Source organism: Pseudogymnoascus destructans, assembly GCF_001641265.1.
Source record: "Pseudogymnoascus destructans isolate 20631-21 unplaced genomic scaffold scaffold_4, whole genome shotgun sequence".
Classification (NCBI taxonomy): Eukaryota; Fungi; Ascomycota; class Leotiomycetes; order Thelebolales; family Thelebolaceae; genus Pseudogymnoascus; species Pseudogymnoascus destructans.
Window position 1 is genome coordinate 973,188 of NW_020167523.1, and position 16,792 is coordinate 989,979.

A 16,792-nucleotide genomic window follows, 5' to 3' on the forward strand; every position below is an offset into this window, starting at 1 on the left:
GGCAGGTTGAATATGGTGGTCCACTAAAGGACAACGACCCTCAAACTATAGGTTTTTGGTTCCCGCCGGCAGCTGACAAACTCGACGTCAACGTCGGACGATGCTATATCATTCGATCATTTATGTTTACATCATTTTGCAGGCTCAAGTGCAGTAAAAACGCTATCATTCATCATGTCCTCAGTAGAAACCCTTTTTAGAGTATGGACAAATATAGGGGTCGCCTCCTCTCACCGTTTACAAACTCTCTTATTCTCAAATCCATGAGACGCTACCTGAACATACTATTATTCCAGGTCCAGGTTTCGTCCAAATCGACATGTACATAGACCCGTACGTTCTCGCCCTTAAAACCGAATCGGATGATCCCAGCAACCTTGGATCAATTCTATACAGTCGCACCGACGATGAAGGCTCACTCTCACATACAATTATACGGCCCCTCGAGTCCTCTCACCCCCTAATTCCAACTGATACCTCCGTCGCCGCCGAGACTACCTCAACCACCGCAGCCTTGGAACCCCGCAAGCAACCATCCCTCATCTCCTCGCACATCGGCATCTTCCTATCCTCCATCATCGGCATCTGCGCCTGTCTAATCTTCTTCTACTGGCTCCACGGCTACTTCAAAGTCGGCGGCCCAGTCCGACCCCGAGCACCGACTCGTTCTAACTCTCCAGGAATCCCGAATAGACTCCTTCGGTATTTTTCACAGGCGAAAGCAGAAGGGAGCCGGATATTGAGTGCCAAGAGAGCACAGAAAGCAAAGGAGAGACAAGGGCCGTGCAGCTGCCATTGACAGGACTGCGAGAATGCGTATCCGTGCGCGATGCTGGTCCCGCAATAGAGCTATGCAACTATGGTGCATCGGGTGGCATGGCAGGACTCAATATGCCCCTGCCTGTGCTGGGGGGCGCACATATTCGCGGGCCTTCGTATAACTGGGACCCCTCGATGCCTCGCCGATACTCCAACGCCATGTTCTACACATCGCACCCGGACCCCAGCTTGCGAGGGATCGGAACTACCGAACCAGGCATTTTCTCAGGGTTGACGATACCGACAAGGTCGTTTATGAGGTGCGGGAGGCGCTGGATGGGAGGTAGGCCTGATGAGGAGACTTACTTCATGGATCGGGCTAGAGGTTATCCCACCCCGCTTGAGGCGGGTTTGTTTGCTGATGAGGGGTTGCGGACACCACCGCCGAGATATGAGGAGATGTATATAAATGGTTCGAGACGTGCTTTTTAGATTTTTGGGTGGGTCGTGGCTATCTAAGGGCTGCGAAATCGAAATCGGTGCTTGACTTGACCTGAGAAATGTTTGATCTATTGTCATTCTTAAATTATTTAAATATGAGAATGCGAAAAGGTTGCAAATAGCCACATTGATAAATACCTCCTGGATAACAACAACAGACATTTATCTCATCAGATGAAATAAGGCACAATCGACGGTCACTTCGTTTGAATTCATGGTATGATAACAAAAAGCAACCAGGCGCGGAAAACAAAAGCTTTCCAGAACAACACCTGGAGATACGCCCAACATTGGCAGCCATAGCTACATTTCGTGCCATGCCCACAGTGACCGATCCAAAATCAATACAAACAGAAACCTGAGCGGGCCTCCCATCAATATGTCTTCGGCAGAGCCTCAGCATAAAACCTCCGTATTCAACTCAACTTATCTCGTCTCCCACTCTTCTTCACGACGTCCCCTCACGACTCTTGCGGTAGCTGGCCTAGAGATCCTCATCAGCAGAGTTTAAGCACTGTATTGCGCGGCTCTATTCACCTCCTGGTCAACCTGAAGGTTGTCCACAACCGGGGCGAGTTCGCTCAGGATCTCGTATGCCTTCTTGTGGAACTCCAACTGCGCCGCGATCAAGTCTGCAAGGTTGCGGAGTGGCTCTGGGGTGTCGAGAACCTACGTAGCAAGTTAGTATTTAGAATTGCGCACAAAGGAGCTGATACTCACATTCTTCATGACACCAACAGCCTCCTCGGTCTGGCCAACGAACTCGTCCTCAGCCTGCTCAATCTCAACCTTGGCATCCTCCGAGATCTCGGCCTCCTCGTGGTGCTGCTGATCCGCCTTGCTAGGGAGCTTGAACAGGCCACCCTTAGCCCTCGTCTTCGCCGCATCAAGCAGCAATCTCGAGTTCTCGACGCTCCTGCGCGCCCTCGTAGAGAACATCAAGTTTGTGTTGAGGGTAGTGTTCCATCCCGCCAAGAAGCGAGCCTGGATCTGTGCATCCTGCGAGAGCCTGGCCTCGCCAACCTGCTCGCTGGCAAGGGCATACTTCTCGAGTGCCGTTGCGAGAGGGTCCTCGCCGGCGCCGGAGTGCTGTTGTTGGAGGAGCTGGCTGCTGGCCAGGGAGGCGCGGGCAACGGCGTGGGCGAAGGTCTTGGGCTGGGGCTTGGTGACGGGGGGTGCGGTGAGGGCGGCCTGGGCTTCGGCGGCGGTGGTGGCGGTGGAGAGGAGTTGGATCTTCTCGCTGACGCTGCGGCCGAGATCGCTGATGTTTTCGCGGATGTTGTTGTAGTCGTAGCTCTCGTTGGAGTATTGTGTTCTAAAGCGCCTTGATTAGTTTTTGTATGACGGTTTTGGCCAATCCATGGGCTACATACGTGACTTGGAGCATCTTCTGGTGAACCTGCTTCAAGGCATCGACCCGCTTCTCAAGCTCAATGTAATCCGGGGGAAGCTGGGTCTACCCGCTGTCAGTAGATGCGCCTGGAACTCTCTTTCCTTCCATATAGGGCAAAGGAAATAACACACCCTATCCTCAGCTTGTCCAAGCTGCTCCTTCACATACTGGGTCGTGCGAGTCGCAAAGGGCGTGAATGACGAGCTTCGGGTCATGTCAGCAAATCCCTTCGGGTTTCATAGGCAGCAATAGCCCGGTATGGATCAGAGTTGTCTTACCCGATGCTCTTTCCGAAAGCTGACACCTTATCCATGATTGCTAGCTGCACAAAGAGGTATACTGATGACAATGAATGATGGATTATAGATTTGAAGACGCTACGTTTGCGTTGTTTACTTGTAATCTCGTTGCTTGGAGGTATCTTGGGGAGCTTCGACCATTTCGCTAATTTGGATTGCTGCACAGCACGTGGGTGTCGACAGGTAAGATCACGTGTCATTACTTTATATAGCACCACTCAGGGACGGTTAAAGGGATTTATTCACTTGTGAGATACCCTGAATAACATCTATTCATGCGATGAGACACTTCATAGCTGGATTAAAAAACTAGGGTTTCTATGATAAAAGCCGACCCATCCCACCAGAGCTCATCCCATGAAAGACGTCTCCAGGGTATCTGCATATTCACACTGAGACTCCTTGCGCACAAATTCTGAAATCCAATGCGACAAAACGCCCCTCCAAAAGCGCACCAAGCACACTAAAAACAGAGACGCTCCCCTTTCCATGCATACAGTTTGAACCAGAGATTGCGACGGGTAGTTCCTATGGCGCAAATATGCCGGCGCGGCTTGTTACGCTCCACTCAAAATGTATCGCCTGGATATAGCTGATCGGTGTGGGGTCTAAAGTAAGAAACAAAGTGTTTGCCGTTGGTAGTGTTGGGAATAGCTATGCCGTACAGTTGCTGAGCCATATATATTCGTCCTCACCAGTCGCTCTCCATCCAAGGGTATCATACGCATCGTTCATATCGTTGTGTTCAACCAAATTCCCTCGCCACTGTTCACCGCCATCGCCCTTTGGACGGCGACGAAACCGGCTCCTCAAAGCCCTCATCCATATCGGTATCCCCCATTCCAACCTCGTCTACGTCCTTAACCTCAAATGTAGTACCGAGCGCCTCTTTCCCCTCTCGGATCATTGCCTGTAGCTGCGCATTGAGCTTGCTCATACTCTTATCCGCCTCGAGATCTTCCTTGCGCTTCTTGGCCGCCCACTTCTGTGCTTGAATGGCTGCAGGGCTCGCGGCAGCGGCGCTTTGAGAGTTTGACGAAACGGGAACTGGGATCTTTGAGCCGCCAGGCGAGCGTGGGGAAGCGAATGACGCCGGTCCGGAAGAGCGCAGGCCTGGAGAGCCAGCATGAGATACCGCGGAGGCTCTGGTATGCAGCAAAGGACGTCTATGCCCTGGCCTTGTTGACGGCCGACTGGCTGTTGATGCTGCACCGTTTGGTTGCCGGCGGCTTGCACTCGATGATGTGGGCATACTGTATCTACCCGCCGGCTTGGGTGCTGCCGAAGCTGGCTTGCTGGGGACAACAACCCAATTCTTTCCAAGACCAGCATCACTACTACCAACATCGATCTGTCTCCGCTTCGTCGCACGCGCCGGAGTGCCTTCAGGTGTTCCGCGATCCATAGGGTCGATAATACAGATACTCTCATCAGGATATTGCCCCGGGACGGGAGTTGATGAACGGCCGCTTGTATCGTTGAACAGCGTCGTTTTCCTACTTATTTCCGACTCCCAAAACTCGCTGTCATTTTGGTTGTCGGGTTCCGTCTCGATAGTGTGATAGGGGTCGAGTTGATATTGTTGTCCACCACCCGCCGTGAATCCGCTGAATGCCCCAGCCTTGCAGAACTGCCACACTCGGCCGACGACACCCCCAACGACACCCCCAACGACATCAAGCGCTGTTTTGCTCCAGCCTCCACTGGTACTTTGTTGCAGGGATGGCACGCGCGCCTCTCCGTTGGTCTCCATACTCGCAGATGACGGCAGCCGCGCAAAACTGTGGTATTCGGCCTCGAAGTGAGGTTTGGCACGGCCGTCGCTGGGAAGGTTCCTGCGGTAGCCAGTATCCGAGAACTCGCTTTCTTCAAAGTAGTTGGCCGCTGCTGCCGACGGCGTATCCAAACCACCAGCTATTTGATATCGCGTATTGACAAAGGGTAGCGGCGACCCTGGATCCAAGCTCCCTGACATTGCGATAGAGTCGCCGGTTGGATAGCCGTTGGACCAGTCCATGGTCTGAGAGATCGGCGTGGCTTTATTACTCGCTGTTGAATCATGGCGACTTCGTTTCTTGTTCACTATGAGAGGTTCGTGTTTTTCCATCATTATCGAGTTTGCTGGTTGCGCAAGGTGGACCGAAGATGAAGCTGAGCGAGTTCGTGGTGGTTGGAATACATTCGCTCTGCGACCCACCCTCTGTGCATCGTGTGTGTTGAAGGTGGCCGACATCGTGTGCAAATATGGTGTCCCCAGAATCAAAGCATGTAAAGCTCATGCGCAGTGTAGTTGCTTGTCGTCGTCGCTCTCTGTGATGCAGTATTCGGTCGAGTCTAGTCGAAAGGGTATCACGGTGGCAGAACGGGCTGACCGCCTTGCGAGGCGGGGTCTCTGGTGGTCACGATGAAGAATAGGTACAACGGCGGCTGGTACATGTACTTGTGAGATCCAGCATTTTGAAGACAAAGGGGCAGGTTTGCGACGAGGTTTAAAATTGCATGGATTTGAAATTCATCAATATGCAGGGCGATAGGGAAAGTTTGATAGCTTGACCGAGATCCACATAATTGCAGGGGTCTGGTTGCTATAGCAAATGCGCAGAAATGAAGCTCTAGTCTAGTCTAATCGATAAGAATGCATCTGGGAAATCTTATAAACACAACCAAGCTACACTCCAATAGATACAGCGTCTAAAATTTCAAGACCTCTTGGCTAGGCTCTATTCCCCCTCTTTTCCGTAATACTCGTTGAGATTCGCGACGTGCTTCTCACGTTTCTCGGTCTTCTTTTCATCGCCCTCATTCGAGAAATCCGTGTGGACCCCGCCATTTGCCTTCCAGAACTCCGCTCTCTCCTCCATAACAGCATCACTCCATGCCCTGACTTCCGGCATCTTAATCTTCGTTGCGACCCATGTGAACTCTCCCAGATCAAGCTTCCCCTGCTTCGACTTTTCATATTCGAACATCTGTAGGATAAGCTCGATCTTATCCACGTCATGGACAAACTGGCTTTCCAAAGTCACGCTGTCTTCGTACTCTTGCCAGATTGCCTTTATATCTTTGCCGGTCATGCCGCCGTTGACGCGCCCAAGGAGACCATTGACGAAGTAATCCATGGTCGTTGACTCGCGTCTTGATTTTTCTGGCTTCGATACGCCATCCAGTGGGGTTATGTCTCCGACAAGAGCCTCGGCCATGTCATGGATAAGGGCCATCTTCGTGCAGTGGGGGATGTTGAGTTTAGATGATAACGAGGGCGGCGCGAACATGGTAATGAGGGACATGCGGTACATGTGGTCTGCGATCGACTCTCCCCTGAGGGGTTAGCGGGGTAGAAATATTGTAAAGGAGGGATACATACTGGTCAATGCCGAATCGTCTCCACCCCTCTCTCTTCGTAGTTTTTAACCGTTGAAGCATGTGGAAGAATGGTACTGGCGACTCAGATCCGGACTCTGGTGCCCCGCCAATCATTGACGCAGCGATATCTTCAACAGCCCATGGCTTTTCCGAGTCTGAAGAGAGTCAACATGAGGAATAAGGCAATAGCGATTGAGGCAACTTACTTGCGGACATCTCAGTAACTGTTGCGACCTGGGGGTAAATCTCCTCGAGTGGGGTTGATTTCTCTCTCTGAAATCTGCTGCTGGCTGGGATACCAAATATATGCTTCTCAGAGGATCTGCTTCCAGTTTTAAATAGCAGCGAGCCTCTTTTGACAGCAAACCAAGCTCAGGCACACGTGCGGATCGGAAGGCTAAGAATCTCTAGACGACCAAACATTAGTGCGGGCAGCTACTCTCGTCGTAGCGCCAAGCCCAGCTTTGTTTACACTGCCGACATTCTGGCACACACACTCCAGACCGCCCTCACGCAACCCCAGAACCACCAAACGACGTACTCTCCGGCATGCACCAGCCCGGCACTTCCTCACCATGTCGTCGGCAGCGACCGCAATCTCCTCACACACACGCAGCAAGAGCCTGCGGGTCCCTGCCTCAGACTCCTCATTCCTAAAGCGGTCCGTGGGCACGCCGACAAACTTGCAGCAAGCAGCCGGACCTTCGCATGTTAGTCTGTTTTTGACGAATTTGAGACTGCTGGATTTGGATAAAAGACAGGATTGGCCGGGGATTACGCCGGTTACGTTTACGACGAAGGATTCGCAGCAGAATATTAAGAAGAGGATTCAGTGTGTGGAGTGGGCGCTTTTTCGGCTGTTTGAGATTTGGGAGCCGGAGGAGGCGAGGGAGGTGGGTGAATTCGTTGATTGTGAGGGGATATGAACTGACGTGTGCTTCTTGTAGAAACTTCAACCCTTCTTTCCGCCACTCGAACCGCTCCAGTCACTCAACTTGCGCACGGCGCTCTTTCGATGTCTCGACCAGGCGAAAAAGAATGGCACCCTGGGACGGGATGCAGTCCTACGGAAGACCATGCTGGATGAGTGCAAGGGCGAACGATTGGAAGAAGTCCTATCCGTCTTCTCCACAGCCGTCGTGAAGCGCTCGGTTCGCGAGAATCAAGATGGTCCCGAGGCAATCGCTCTCCGCCTCGCTATGGAGAACTTCTCTTACACCGGCGATCGCGCTAGTCTTTCAGCGCTGGTATTGGCGCACAAAGGCAGCCTGCGGAAGAAAATCGAACAGAAAGATCGGGCACGGGAGATCTACAACGATTTCTCGGGACTGCTGGAGTTGAAAGATCGGCAGATAACGAGGCGCAGGGAGCAGTTGAAGGTGGCTATTGAGGAGGATGAGAATACGGAATACATATCGAAGGCGGAGACGTATGAGGTCCAGGAACGGGCACGCAAGAACTGGTACGGAAGTGATGATTGGCTCGAAAGTATATTACAGAGTGACCGGCAGGCGCAGACCGATATACTATTCTCCGAGCCATACGACCAGGTATGGAAATACGTCGAGAAGGGAAGGATTGGGGAGATTGAAGATAGCCAGCGGAAAGGCCTGTTACGGCAATTAGACGCCAGGGTGAAGGAGCAAAAGAACCGCTACGTAACGTGGCAGAATTTCGAAAAGTCTATCAAGGCCAGGCGCTCGGATTCTAGCAAGGAGAATGCTGCGATATCCACCAAGCCGGCTAAGGATCTGAGTATCAGCTTTGGGGCACACGAATCGCTACAGCTGCCGAGAAATCCTCTACAGTCTACGAAAAGCTGGGAGCCGCTCCCTGAACAGGCGGAACTGTTAGCAAATCTTCAAAGGGAACTCGCGGATGTTGGGAAGCTAAAGCACGCCGAGAAATTACCGAGACGCCGGGTTTCCACGCGAGGGGGGGCATCAGAACCGCAGCCGGAGGCAGTTAGTGAACCGCAACCTCTGGATGATGAGAAGGACTGGGAATCCAACACCGACACCGACAAGCAGGAGACTCCCGTTCCTCAGCGTCGACACACGCGGCGCAGGGTAGAGCGGCGGAGAGTCGTAGCGCCACCACCGGAATCGTCAGAGACTGAAGATGTCTCTGACAGCGATGACCAGAAGGTTGAGCAGGAGACACCAGTTCCCCACCACCGTCGGCCTTCGTGCCTTGTGGCTGAGAATCATAGCGATGCGGCACCGCCACCACCACAGGAACCGTTCTCCGAGATCGAAGAAGCTACTGATAGCGACAACCAACAGTTTGAGCAGATGACTCCTATTCCTCGGCATCGCAGTGCAGGACTCCCGCCGCCATCAGAGACGGACGAAGCCACAGACAGCGATAATCAGCCGGTTGAACAGGAAACTCCAGTTCCCCAACGCCAGTCCCGCATCGTACCAATCTACCGCACCGCATCACCACCACCCGAACCATCCTCCCTCTCAGCCACCTCCCCCATCCCCTCCGACCCCCCCTCTCCACCCGCCCCCCGCATCCTCTCAACAATCTCCGATGTGCCACCAGCCTCCCGCCCCTCCCCTCCCATCCCGTCCCCAGACACGACGCACCTCCCCCTTTATACCCCCGCCACCTCCCCCTCCCCCCAAAACCGCGCCACATCCTCTCCCTCGCCGAACGAACACGCATGTCCATGTCTCGCTCCCTCCCGCGCGCTAGCGAGCAGGACTTCGATTCCCCCCCCGACCTCCCCCCGCCGCGGTTGTCACCAAGCATCGCCACAGACCCAGAACTCGATCCCGCAGCAGCGGCAGCAGCAGCAACCGCAAAACGGCACGGAGACCTCCTAGCGCGCACGAGACAATCAATGTCCAACTCCGCCGCCGTCGCTAAATCCGCACAACTGGAACGCCGACGCAGTGTTAAAACTGCTGCGAGGAGGAAGAGGGAGAGTTTTATGCCTGTGAGGCAGAGCTTGGCGCCGTATGATGAGTATGGACTGGAAGGGGTGGATAGGGAGGCGTTGATAGAGGGGGAGGAGGTTGATATGGAGGCTGTGTTTATGAGCCGGCCGAGGGTGAAGACTAGTCCTGCTAGTAGCCCGAGGAAGGCGTGGGGAGAGATGGGGGGGGGGAGAGGGGAGGAGGGGAGTTTGAGTCCTGGGTTGTAGGGGAGCTCGAATCCTGGGTTGGAAATCAGGGGGAGGTGGACGCAGGGAAGGGGAGATAGGGGCGGGGATGGGGTGGGAGATACCGGGTCCTGGTTCGCACGTGAATATTGTATTGGAGGCAGGGGGTTGTGTTGTGTATGTATGTACTGTCTATTATAGACTGCACTGCAGTGCTAAGTGCGTGGTTTTCCTTGCTTTTTTATCTGGGGAAGATGGATGCGGGTGAACCCGCTGTCGGGGAATGGGACGTTTGATGTGATGTGTTGCGGTGGGCCTCGGTAGGAGTGTAGATCTCGGTATCCCCTCCCTCCCCTTTCCGCTACTCCCTCCTCTCATCCCTACTCATACGCTTTCACAAACCCGCCAGTAACGGATTATGCATTGGTACCTGAAATCACATGGGCGAACTGTTGAGCCACCAATCACAACCAACAATACTGGCGACGGGACTTGGGGTGGATGGGGAGGGGAGGGGAGGGTATCGTATCTCTCTTATCTCTCACGCCTCATATGATTGTATGGTGTATGGTGTATGAGGGATGATGGATGATTGTATGAGGGATGGTGGATGATTGTATGAGGGATGATGGATGATTGTATGAGGGATGATGGATGATTGTATGAGGGATGAAGGCGAGAGGCATGCGGATTCGGGCCTTGTTTATCGGATCGGCCGGGGTGGGAGTGAGGAGTCGAGTGATTTGAAGCGCCGTAGCGAAAAAGCCGCAACGGCGGTGCTTTCCCTCAGGTAATCAATCCGCAGAAGCCGCCGAAAGCGCCCGCAAGCGCTGATTTGTTGTTTCCATGTTCCAAGGGTCCGGCGCATAAGTCGAGAGTATCTCCGTACTGTATTTGCACCAGCCCACGGCAGTGACGATGATGCGATGATGGGTCAACCAACCCCCGGCCCGATTTCCTGCTGAAAGCCTTCTTCCTCTTTCCGCCCAGCTATAAAGATGGCCTCTTCTGCCCCTTTCCGTACATTCATAAACCATTCATAAACCATTCATAAACCATTCACCTACTACCACCTACAATCCACCGTCGTCGTCAATTTCCATACTTCCTCTCAAAAACCCCACCCGCTATCCTACGTCAGAGATCCACAATCTCCCTCCTTACCAGAACGCCAACCCCACTACAGTACTAGGCTCTGGAACTAAACACTCGCCATCATCCACCCAAACTCCACTTCATCACCACTACCTGTGCAGCCAGGTCCCCTCCCCCCCCACCCACCCCCTCATACATATATATCATCGACCTCGTTTCCCCTTTCCCCTTTCCCCGGATTCTCCAGAAAAGCAGAAATCATACCAGCTCTCGACACCCCGCTCTTTCGCATGAGTGGAATCGCATGATCATACGCACCCCCTGAACATCAATCATTTTTATCACACGCCGTAAACGCAGAAATGGAGAACTTAACTATCACCAACAACATGGAGGAGAGCGATAAGAAGAAGGCCGTCCACTTCGGAGCTGGCAATATCGGGAGAGGCTTTGTTGGCGAGGCAAGTTGCTTCAGAATCCCTTATTCCTCATTATCAGGCTAACCCTCTCGGTTTAGTTTCTACACAACTCTGGATATGAGGTCGTCTTCGCGGACGTGCAAGACTCCATTATCGACCAGCTAAACGCAAAGGATTCGTACGACGTCATCCAAGTAGGAACCGAGGGCGAGCACAGGTCACAAGTGAGGAATTACCGCGCCATTAACTCCCGTATCAACGAGGCCGCCCTGATCAAGGAAATCACCACCGCCGACGTAGTAACCTGCTCCGTCGGCCCCAACGTGCTCAAATTCATCGCCCCCGTCATCGCCCAAGGCATCGACCGCCGCGCCACCGGTCTCCGCCCCCTCTCCGTAATCGCCTGCGAGAACGCCATCGGCGCCACCGACACCCTCGCCGAGTTCATCAAGAAGGGCGTATCACCCTACCGTATCCTCGACCTCGGCAACCGCGTCCGCTTCGCCAACTCGGCCATCGACCGCATCGTCCCCGCGCAAGACGCCAATACGGGGCTCGACGTCAAGCTCGAGAAGTTCTCGGAGTGGGTCGTTGACCGAACCCCGTTCGCGCCGTACGCCCCGCCGGACATTAAGGGCATCAAGTGGGTTGATGACCTCGTGCCGTTTATCGAGCGCAAGTTGTACACCGTCAACACCGGTCACGCTGCCGCGGCGTACCACGGGTATTACCACAAGAAACAAACCGTCTTCGACGCCATGCAGGACCCCCGCATCGTGAAGCAGGTGCGTCGCGCGCTGGCCGAGACGAGTAGTCTCATCGTCGGGAAGCACGGCATCGGGGCCGACGAGCAGAGCGAGTACGTCGAGCGCATCCTGCTGCGCATCTCGAATCCTCACCTTGAGGACTCGGTTGAGCGCGTCGGTCGTGACCCGCTAAGGAAGCTCAGCAGGAAGGAGCGCTTCATCGGCCCGGCTACCGAGTTGGCGGAGATGGGGCGCGAGTACTCCGCCCTGTTGTTGGCGGCGGAAATGACGTTCCGCTTCCAGAATGTGCCGGATGATAAGGAGAGTGAGGAGTTGGCGAGGCTGATGGATAGTACGAAGGACGCTAAGGAGATTGTGGAGGAGGTGTGCGATGTTGAGCGTACGCACCCGCTTTTTGATGAACTTGTTAAGATTGTTGAGCGCGTGCAGGGCGAGGCGATATAGATGGGAGGGTTTACCTTGTGCATTTTTGTGTTTTTAAAAGGGCTCTGCTGCGTCTTTTTTAGGCGGAATTAGTGGAGGGGGAAAGGTTATAGCGTTGCGATTCCTGGCTTTGGATAAAGCCACTCATTTGTTATGTTTAGAAGAAGCGTTGTATTGATGGCAATTGCGAATATGAATCTGTATGAATATATGATACTCCAACCAAGATTATTTTTCAAGCACGTGTGTTTTTGGTAACTACTTTAGAGATCGAGGGGAAGCTGTGAAAACCATACCATGAAGCTCTAGGATGAGAAAATTTCAATCTCGGATCCCGTGGTTGCCCCTCTGGATAGTGAGCTTTTGGAGACCCGGAGCAGAACGCTTCGTTCTCTTGGGGAAGTCGGTGTGTTGTCGTCGTTGGTGTGCTGTCGCTGTAGCTGCTGTCATCGTGGCTGCTGTCGTCGTCAAATCTGCTTTCATCGGTATTGGATGCTGTCGTTACATGTTCCTGCCACCTCCTTCGGCTTTGCCTCGGGGATTCTTTCGTTGATGAGAGATTCCTTTGGCCGTAGATGGTGATCATGGCCGTTTTTAATCTTGGAAATTGAGCGACTGAAGAAGACCATCAACTCACTGATGGTCTTCTTCAGTCGGTCAATTTCCAAGTCTTAAGAACTACTAGAAGACTGTTGCGATGCTGTCGAATTCCTCACTCAGCATAATACGAATATGAAAAAGATATGTATCATGTGACTTAGGTGTAATCATTTCACGTGATATTTATATACCCAAATTAAAGCCTCAGGCACCAACTTCCAACACCACCCAATCTAGCCTAGCGCACTACCCTACGGCGGTGTAGACCGGCAGCCCACGCAGCTGGAGCTCCAAAGACCACGAAATCCAAAAAGGACCGCCGCAGCCCTCCTGTCCCCTCCCCGCACTCCGCCATAAACCCACGAATTCATTACCTCCCCAGGGCATCACTGCGCATACATACGACGCAGGGCCCCGATTCTATACGTCCTGCTATTTGCAACACAAGGACGACGGACTGTTGATTGAGATTTGGCGAGGAAGCCACGTTGAGAGTGCTTGTGTGAGGGTTTCAACGCCGACGAATACGGAGTACGCGAGAGAGTTGGCAAGATGCGTTTGGACGTTAAGGTATATGCTCCATATTTCTCTATGCCCTTAATATGATGGGGGACCCTTGATTTGGGGAGCTGATGGTGGTGCTGGGGAGGGGGGTGGGATGTTGGAGGCATGTGAAGGGGGGTTTTGGGAATAGTTGGCTAACGGGCATGGAATTATAGAAACAGCTCTTCGCGAGGAGCGAAAGGGTGAAGGGAATTGATTTCCATCCTACGGAGCCGTGGATCTTGACTACACTTTACAATGGTATGGATAGTCTCCCCCCACCCCCCAAGGTCAGGGAACTGACACATATACCCCAGGCCATGTATACATCTGGTCCTACGAGACCCAGTCGATCGTCAAAACCTTCGAGCTGACCGACGTCCCCGTGCGCGCGGGTCGCTTCATCGCGCGCAAGAACTGGATCGTCTGCGGCTCCGACGACTTCCAGCTGCGCGTGTACAACTACAATACCTCGGAAAAGATCACCACCTTCGAGGCGCACCCGGACTACATCCGCGCCATCGTCGTGCATCCCACCCAGCCTTTCGTCCTCACCGCCTCCGATGATATGACGATCAAGCTGTGGGATTGGGAGAAGGGATGGAAGTGCGTTCAGGTGTTTGAGGGACATGCGCACTACGTTATGGGCCTGGCGATTAACCCGAAGGATACGAATACGTTTGCTTCGGCGTGTTTGGATCGCACGGTCAAGATTTGGAGTTTAGGGAGTTCGACGGCGAACTTCACATTGGAGGCGCATGAGACAAAGGGTGTGAATCATGTGGATTATTACCCGCAGTCGGATAAGCCGTATCTTCTTACCACGTCGGATGACAGGACGGTCAAGATCTGGGATTACACCACCAAGTCCCTGATTGCCACGCTCGAGGGCCACACCAGCAATGTCTCATTCGCCTGCTACCACCCGGAGCTACCAGTCATTGTGTCTGGTTCGGAAGACGGAACCGTCAAAATCTGGCACGCAAACACCTACCGTCTCGAGCAGTCCCTCAGCTACGGCTTAGAACGCGCGTGGTGTGTTAGCTACCAGCGCGGCAAGCAGGGCGTCGGAATCGGTTTCGACGATGGAGCCGTTGTGATCAAAATGGGTCGCGAGGAGCCGGCTGTTTCCATGGACGGTTCGGGGAAGTTGATCTGGGCCAGGCACAGCGAGGTTGTGTCGTCCATCATCAAGGGCGGCGATGCTACGCTGAAGGATAACGAGCCAGTCTCCCTCCCCACCAAGGATCTGGGAACGTGCGAAGTCTACCCGCAAACCCTGGTTCACTCGCCCAACGGCCGATTCGTCTCTGTCTGTGGTGATGGAGAGTATATCATCTACACTGCTCTGGCGTGGCGTAACAAGGCGTTCGGCTCGGCACTGGACTTTGTCTGGGGGTCGAAGGAGAATAGCAATGACTACGCCATCCGTGAGTCGGCGACGAGCGTGAAGATTTACAAGAACTTTGTGGAGAAGGCTGGGGGGCTTGATGTTGGCTTCCCGGCTGAGGGCCTTGCTGGTGGTGTTCTTCTTGGTGTTAAGGGCCAGGGTGGAATTGGCCTGTTTGATTGGCAGACTGGAGGCTTGGTTAGGAGGATTGAAGTTGATCCCATCAATGTGAGTTCACTCCGTCTAATCCAGTATGGTAACGTTCTAATTTTCTAGGTCTACTGGTCTGAGAGCGGAGAACTCGTGACGCTTGCTTGCGAGGAGACATTCTACGTCCTGCGCTTCTCGCGGGATAACTACCTCCACGCTCTGCAGAACGGTGAAGTCGAGGAGGATGGCGTCGAGTCAGCATTCGAGGTCATCAGCGACATCAACGAGAGCGTACGCACCGGAGAATGGGTGGGTGACTGCTTCATCTACACGAACAGCACGAACCGCCTGAACTACCTCGTCGGCGACCAGACCTACACCATCAGCCACTTCGACCACCCCATGTACCTCCTGGGCTACATCCAGCGCGACTCGCGCATCTACCTCTGCGATAAAGACGTCTCCGTGACCTCCTTCTCCCTCTCCCTCTCCGTCGTCGAGTACCAAACCCTCGTCCTCCGCGACGACATGGAATCCGCCGCCGAGCTCCTCCCCTCCATTCCCGCGTCCGAATCCAACAAGATTGCCCGCTTCCTCGAGGGACAGGGCCACAAGGAACTCGCCCTCTCCGTCGCCACAGACCCAGAACACAAGTTCGACCTCGCCCTCGCCCTGAACCAGCTCCCCACCGCCCTTGCCCTTGCCCGCGTCGCTGACGCTGAGCACAAGTGGAAGACGGTCGGTGATGCTGCGCTCGCTGCTTGGGATGTTGCGCTGGCCGCGGAATGCTTCACGCACGCGCGTGATCTGGGATCCTTGCTGCTCCTGCACTCTGCGACGGGTGATCGCGACGGACTCACCGGGCTGGCAGAGCAGGCTCGCGAGGGAGGCGCACATAATGTCGCTTTCGCGTGTCTGTGGCAGCTGGGCGATGTACCAGCGTGTATCGCGCTTCTGAGCAGCACCGGGCGTGCAGCTGAGGCAGCGCTGTTCGCGCAGACCTACGCGCCTAGCGCGGCGCCTAAAGCGGTGGAGGAGTGGAAGAGAGAGTTGGAGGCGGGGAAGAAGGGGAGGGTGGCGAAGATTCTTGGTGTGCCGGGGGCGGAGGGGGATGAGGAGTTGTTCCCGGAGTGGGATGAGTGGATTAGGTTGGAGGAGGAGGGAGGGGTGGCGCCGGTGACGGAGCAGGAGGTGCAGGAGAGGGAGGATGAGGTGAGGGAGGTGGAGGAGAATTTGATTGATGCTGAGGCGTAGATGTGGGGGTATAAATAGTAGAGTAGGGGTACTGTTTGATTTGTCTGCCTGTGGCAGTTCCTGCCTTGTGGGGCACGGCGGGGTCAAAAAGGGAAGATAGAAGATAATGACATTTCATATTTTTTTAGTTCACGCGCATATGAGTACTCCTGCTGCCCCAAAGTGTCTACAGATCCCGTCGTGGTGATGGGTGGGGTGTTAGAAATTAGATGATTATACGGAAATTTAGGACTTTGATAGGATGCTTCAGCAGAGTCCCTATACAGGTGTGTGGGCGGCCCGAGTATTGTGATCTAGAAAGGAGGGGAGAGCGCACAAACTACAGCCTCACAGGCACTGTTTACACTCATAACAGGTTCTCCTTCCTCCACTACTACATTCTGTGATAGCACCTGCCCCCACGGGCACAGTATTATACAAATGATCTAAGTTTGTTCTGACATTCATTTGATGCACAGATGCTATTATATTATATAAAGGGCATCTAGCGTCAGACACCATCCAAGTAACCAGGACACCAGAGAAGCGGTCAATGCGACTAGGTACGGCGACACACAAAAGATGAAGACTCCTCTAGCGCGCAGAAAAGAAGGTTGTCACTAATGGACACATCGAGGAATCCAACTAGTGACTTGAATATAGTGACGAGAATGTAGTGACGAGAATGTAGTAACGAGAGTGAAGCGACAAGAATGTAGTGACAACAGCACACGAACAGACCAAA

General features: G+C 53.7%; 8 protein-coding genes across 8 annotated transcripts; 5 read left to right on the forward strand and 3 right to left on the reverse strand.

Annotated features, from left to right (window-relative positions):
• Nucleotides 1-155: 155 nt before the first annotated feature.
• On the forward strand, nt 156-1,267 carry VC83_02043 (uncharacterized protein). Its single transcript, XM_024465713.1, has one exon. It carries the CDS (start codon nt 320-322, stop codon nt 797-799), a length of 480 nt encoding a protein of 159 aa, XP_024326676.1. The 5' UTR covers nt 156-319; the 3' UTR covers nt 800-1,267.
• On the reverse strand, nt 1,268-3,060 carry VC83_02044 (uncharacterized protein). Its single transcript, XM_024465714.1, has 6 exons — nt 2,932-3,060; nt 2,785-2,857; nt 2,634-2,716; nt 1,981-2,575; nt 1,798-1,929; nt 1,268-1,744 (listed from the first exon to the last, which is right to left on the reverse strand). Exons 1-6 carry the CDS (start codon nt 2,964-2,966, stop codon nt 1,709-1,711), a joined length of 954 nt encoding a protein of 317 aa, XP_024326904.1. The 5' UTR covers nt 2,967-3,060; the 3' UTR covers nt 1,268-1,708.
• Nucleotides 3,061-3,721: 661 nt separating this feature from the next.
• VC83_02045 (uncharacterized protein) lies at nt 3,722-5,185 on the reverse strand (the record flags this gene model as incomplete). Its single annotated transcript, XM_024465715.1, has 1 exon — nt 3,722-5,185. One exon carries the CDS (start codon nt 5,183-5,185, stop codon nt 3,722-3,724), a length of 1,464 nt encoding a protein of 487 aa, XP_024326903.1.
• A 487-nt stretch (nt 5,186-5,672) lies between these two features.
• On the reverse strand, nt 5,673-6,531 carry VC83_02046 (uncharacterized protein; the record flags this gene model as incomplete). The annotated part of the gene is made up of 3 exons (XM_024465716.1): nt 5,673-6,270; nt 6,317-6,470; nt 6,522-6,531. 3 exons carry the CDS (start codon nt 6,529-6,531, stop codon nt 5,673-5,675), a joined length of 762 nt encoding a protein of 253 aa, XP_024326902.1.
• Nucleotides 6,532-6,890: 359 nt separating this feature from the next.
• VC83_02047 (uncharacterized protein) lies at nt 6,891-9,149 on the forward strand (the record flags this gene model as incomplete). Its single annotated transcript, XM_024465717.1, has 2 exons — nt 6,891-7,208; nt 7,263-9,149. 2 exons carry the CDS (start codon nt 6,891-6,893, stop codon nt 9,147-9,149), a joined length of 2,205 nt encoding a protein of 734 aa, XP_024326901.1.
• Nucleotides 9,150-9,166: 17 nt separating this feature from the next.
• Nucleotides 9,167-9,469, forward strand: VC83_02048 (uncharacterized protein; the record flags this gene model as incomplete). The annotated part of the gene is made up of 1 exon (XM_024465718.1): nt 9,167-9,469. One exon carries the CDS (start codon nt 9,167-9,169, stop codon nt 9,467-9,469), a length of 303 nt encoding a protein of 100 aa, XP_024326679.1.
• Nucleotides 9,470-10,744: 1,275 nt separating this feature from the next.
• On the forward strand, nt 10,745-12,152 carry VC83_02049 (uncharacterized protein; the record flags this gene model as incomplete). Its single annotated transcript, XM_024465719.1, has 2 exons — nt 10,745-10,983; nt 11,040-12,152. Exons 1-2 carry the CDS (start codon nt 10,885-10,887, stop codon nt 12,150-12,152), a joined length of 1,212 nt encoding a protein of 403 aa, XP_024326678.1. The 5' UTR covers nt 10,745-10,884.
• An 879-nt stretch (nt 12,153-13,031) lies between these two features.
• On the forward strand, nt 13,032-16,308 carry VC83_02050 (uncharacterized protein). The gene is made up of 4 exons (XM_024465720.1): nt 13,032-13,301; nt 13,451-13,535; nt 13,592-14,892; nt 14,941-16,308. Exons 1-4 carry the CDS (start codon nt 13,284-13,286, stop codon nt 16,066-16,068), a joined length of 2,532 nt encoding a protein of 843 aa, XP_024326907.1. The 5' UTR covers nt 13,032-13,283; the 3' UTR covers nt 16,069-16,308.
• Nucleotides 16,309-16,792: the final 484 nt, after the last annotated feature.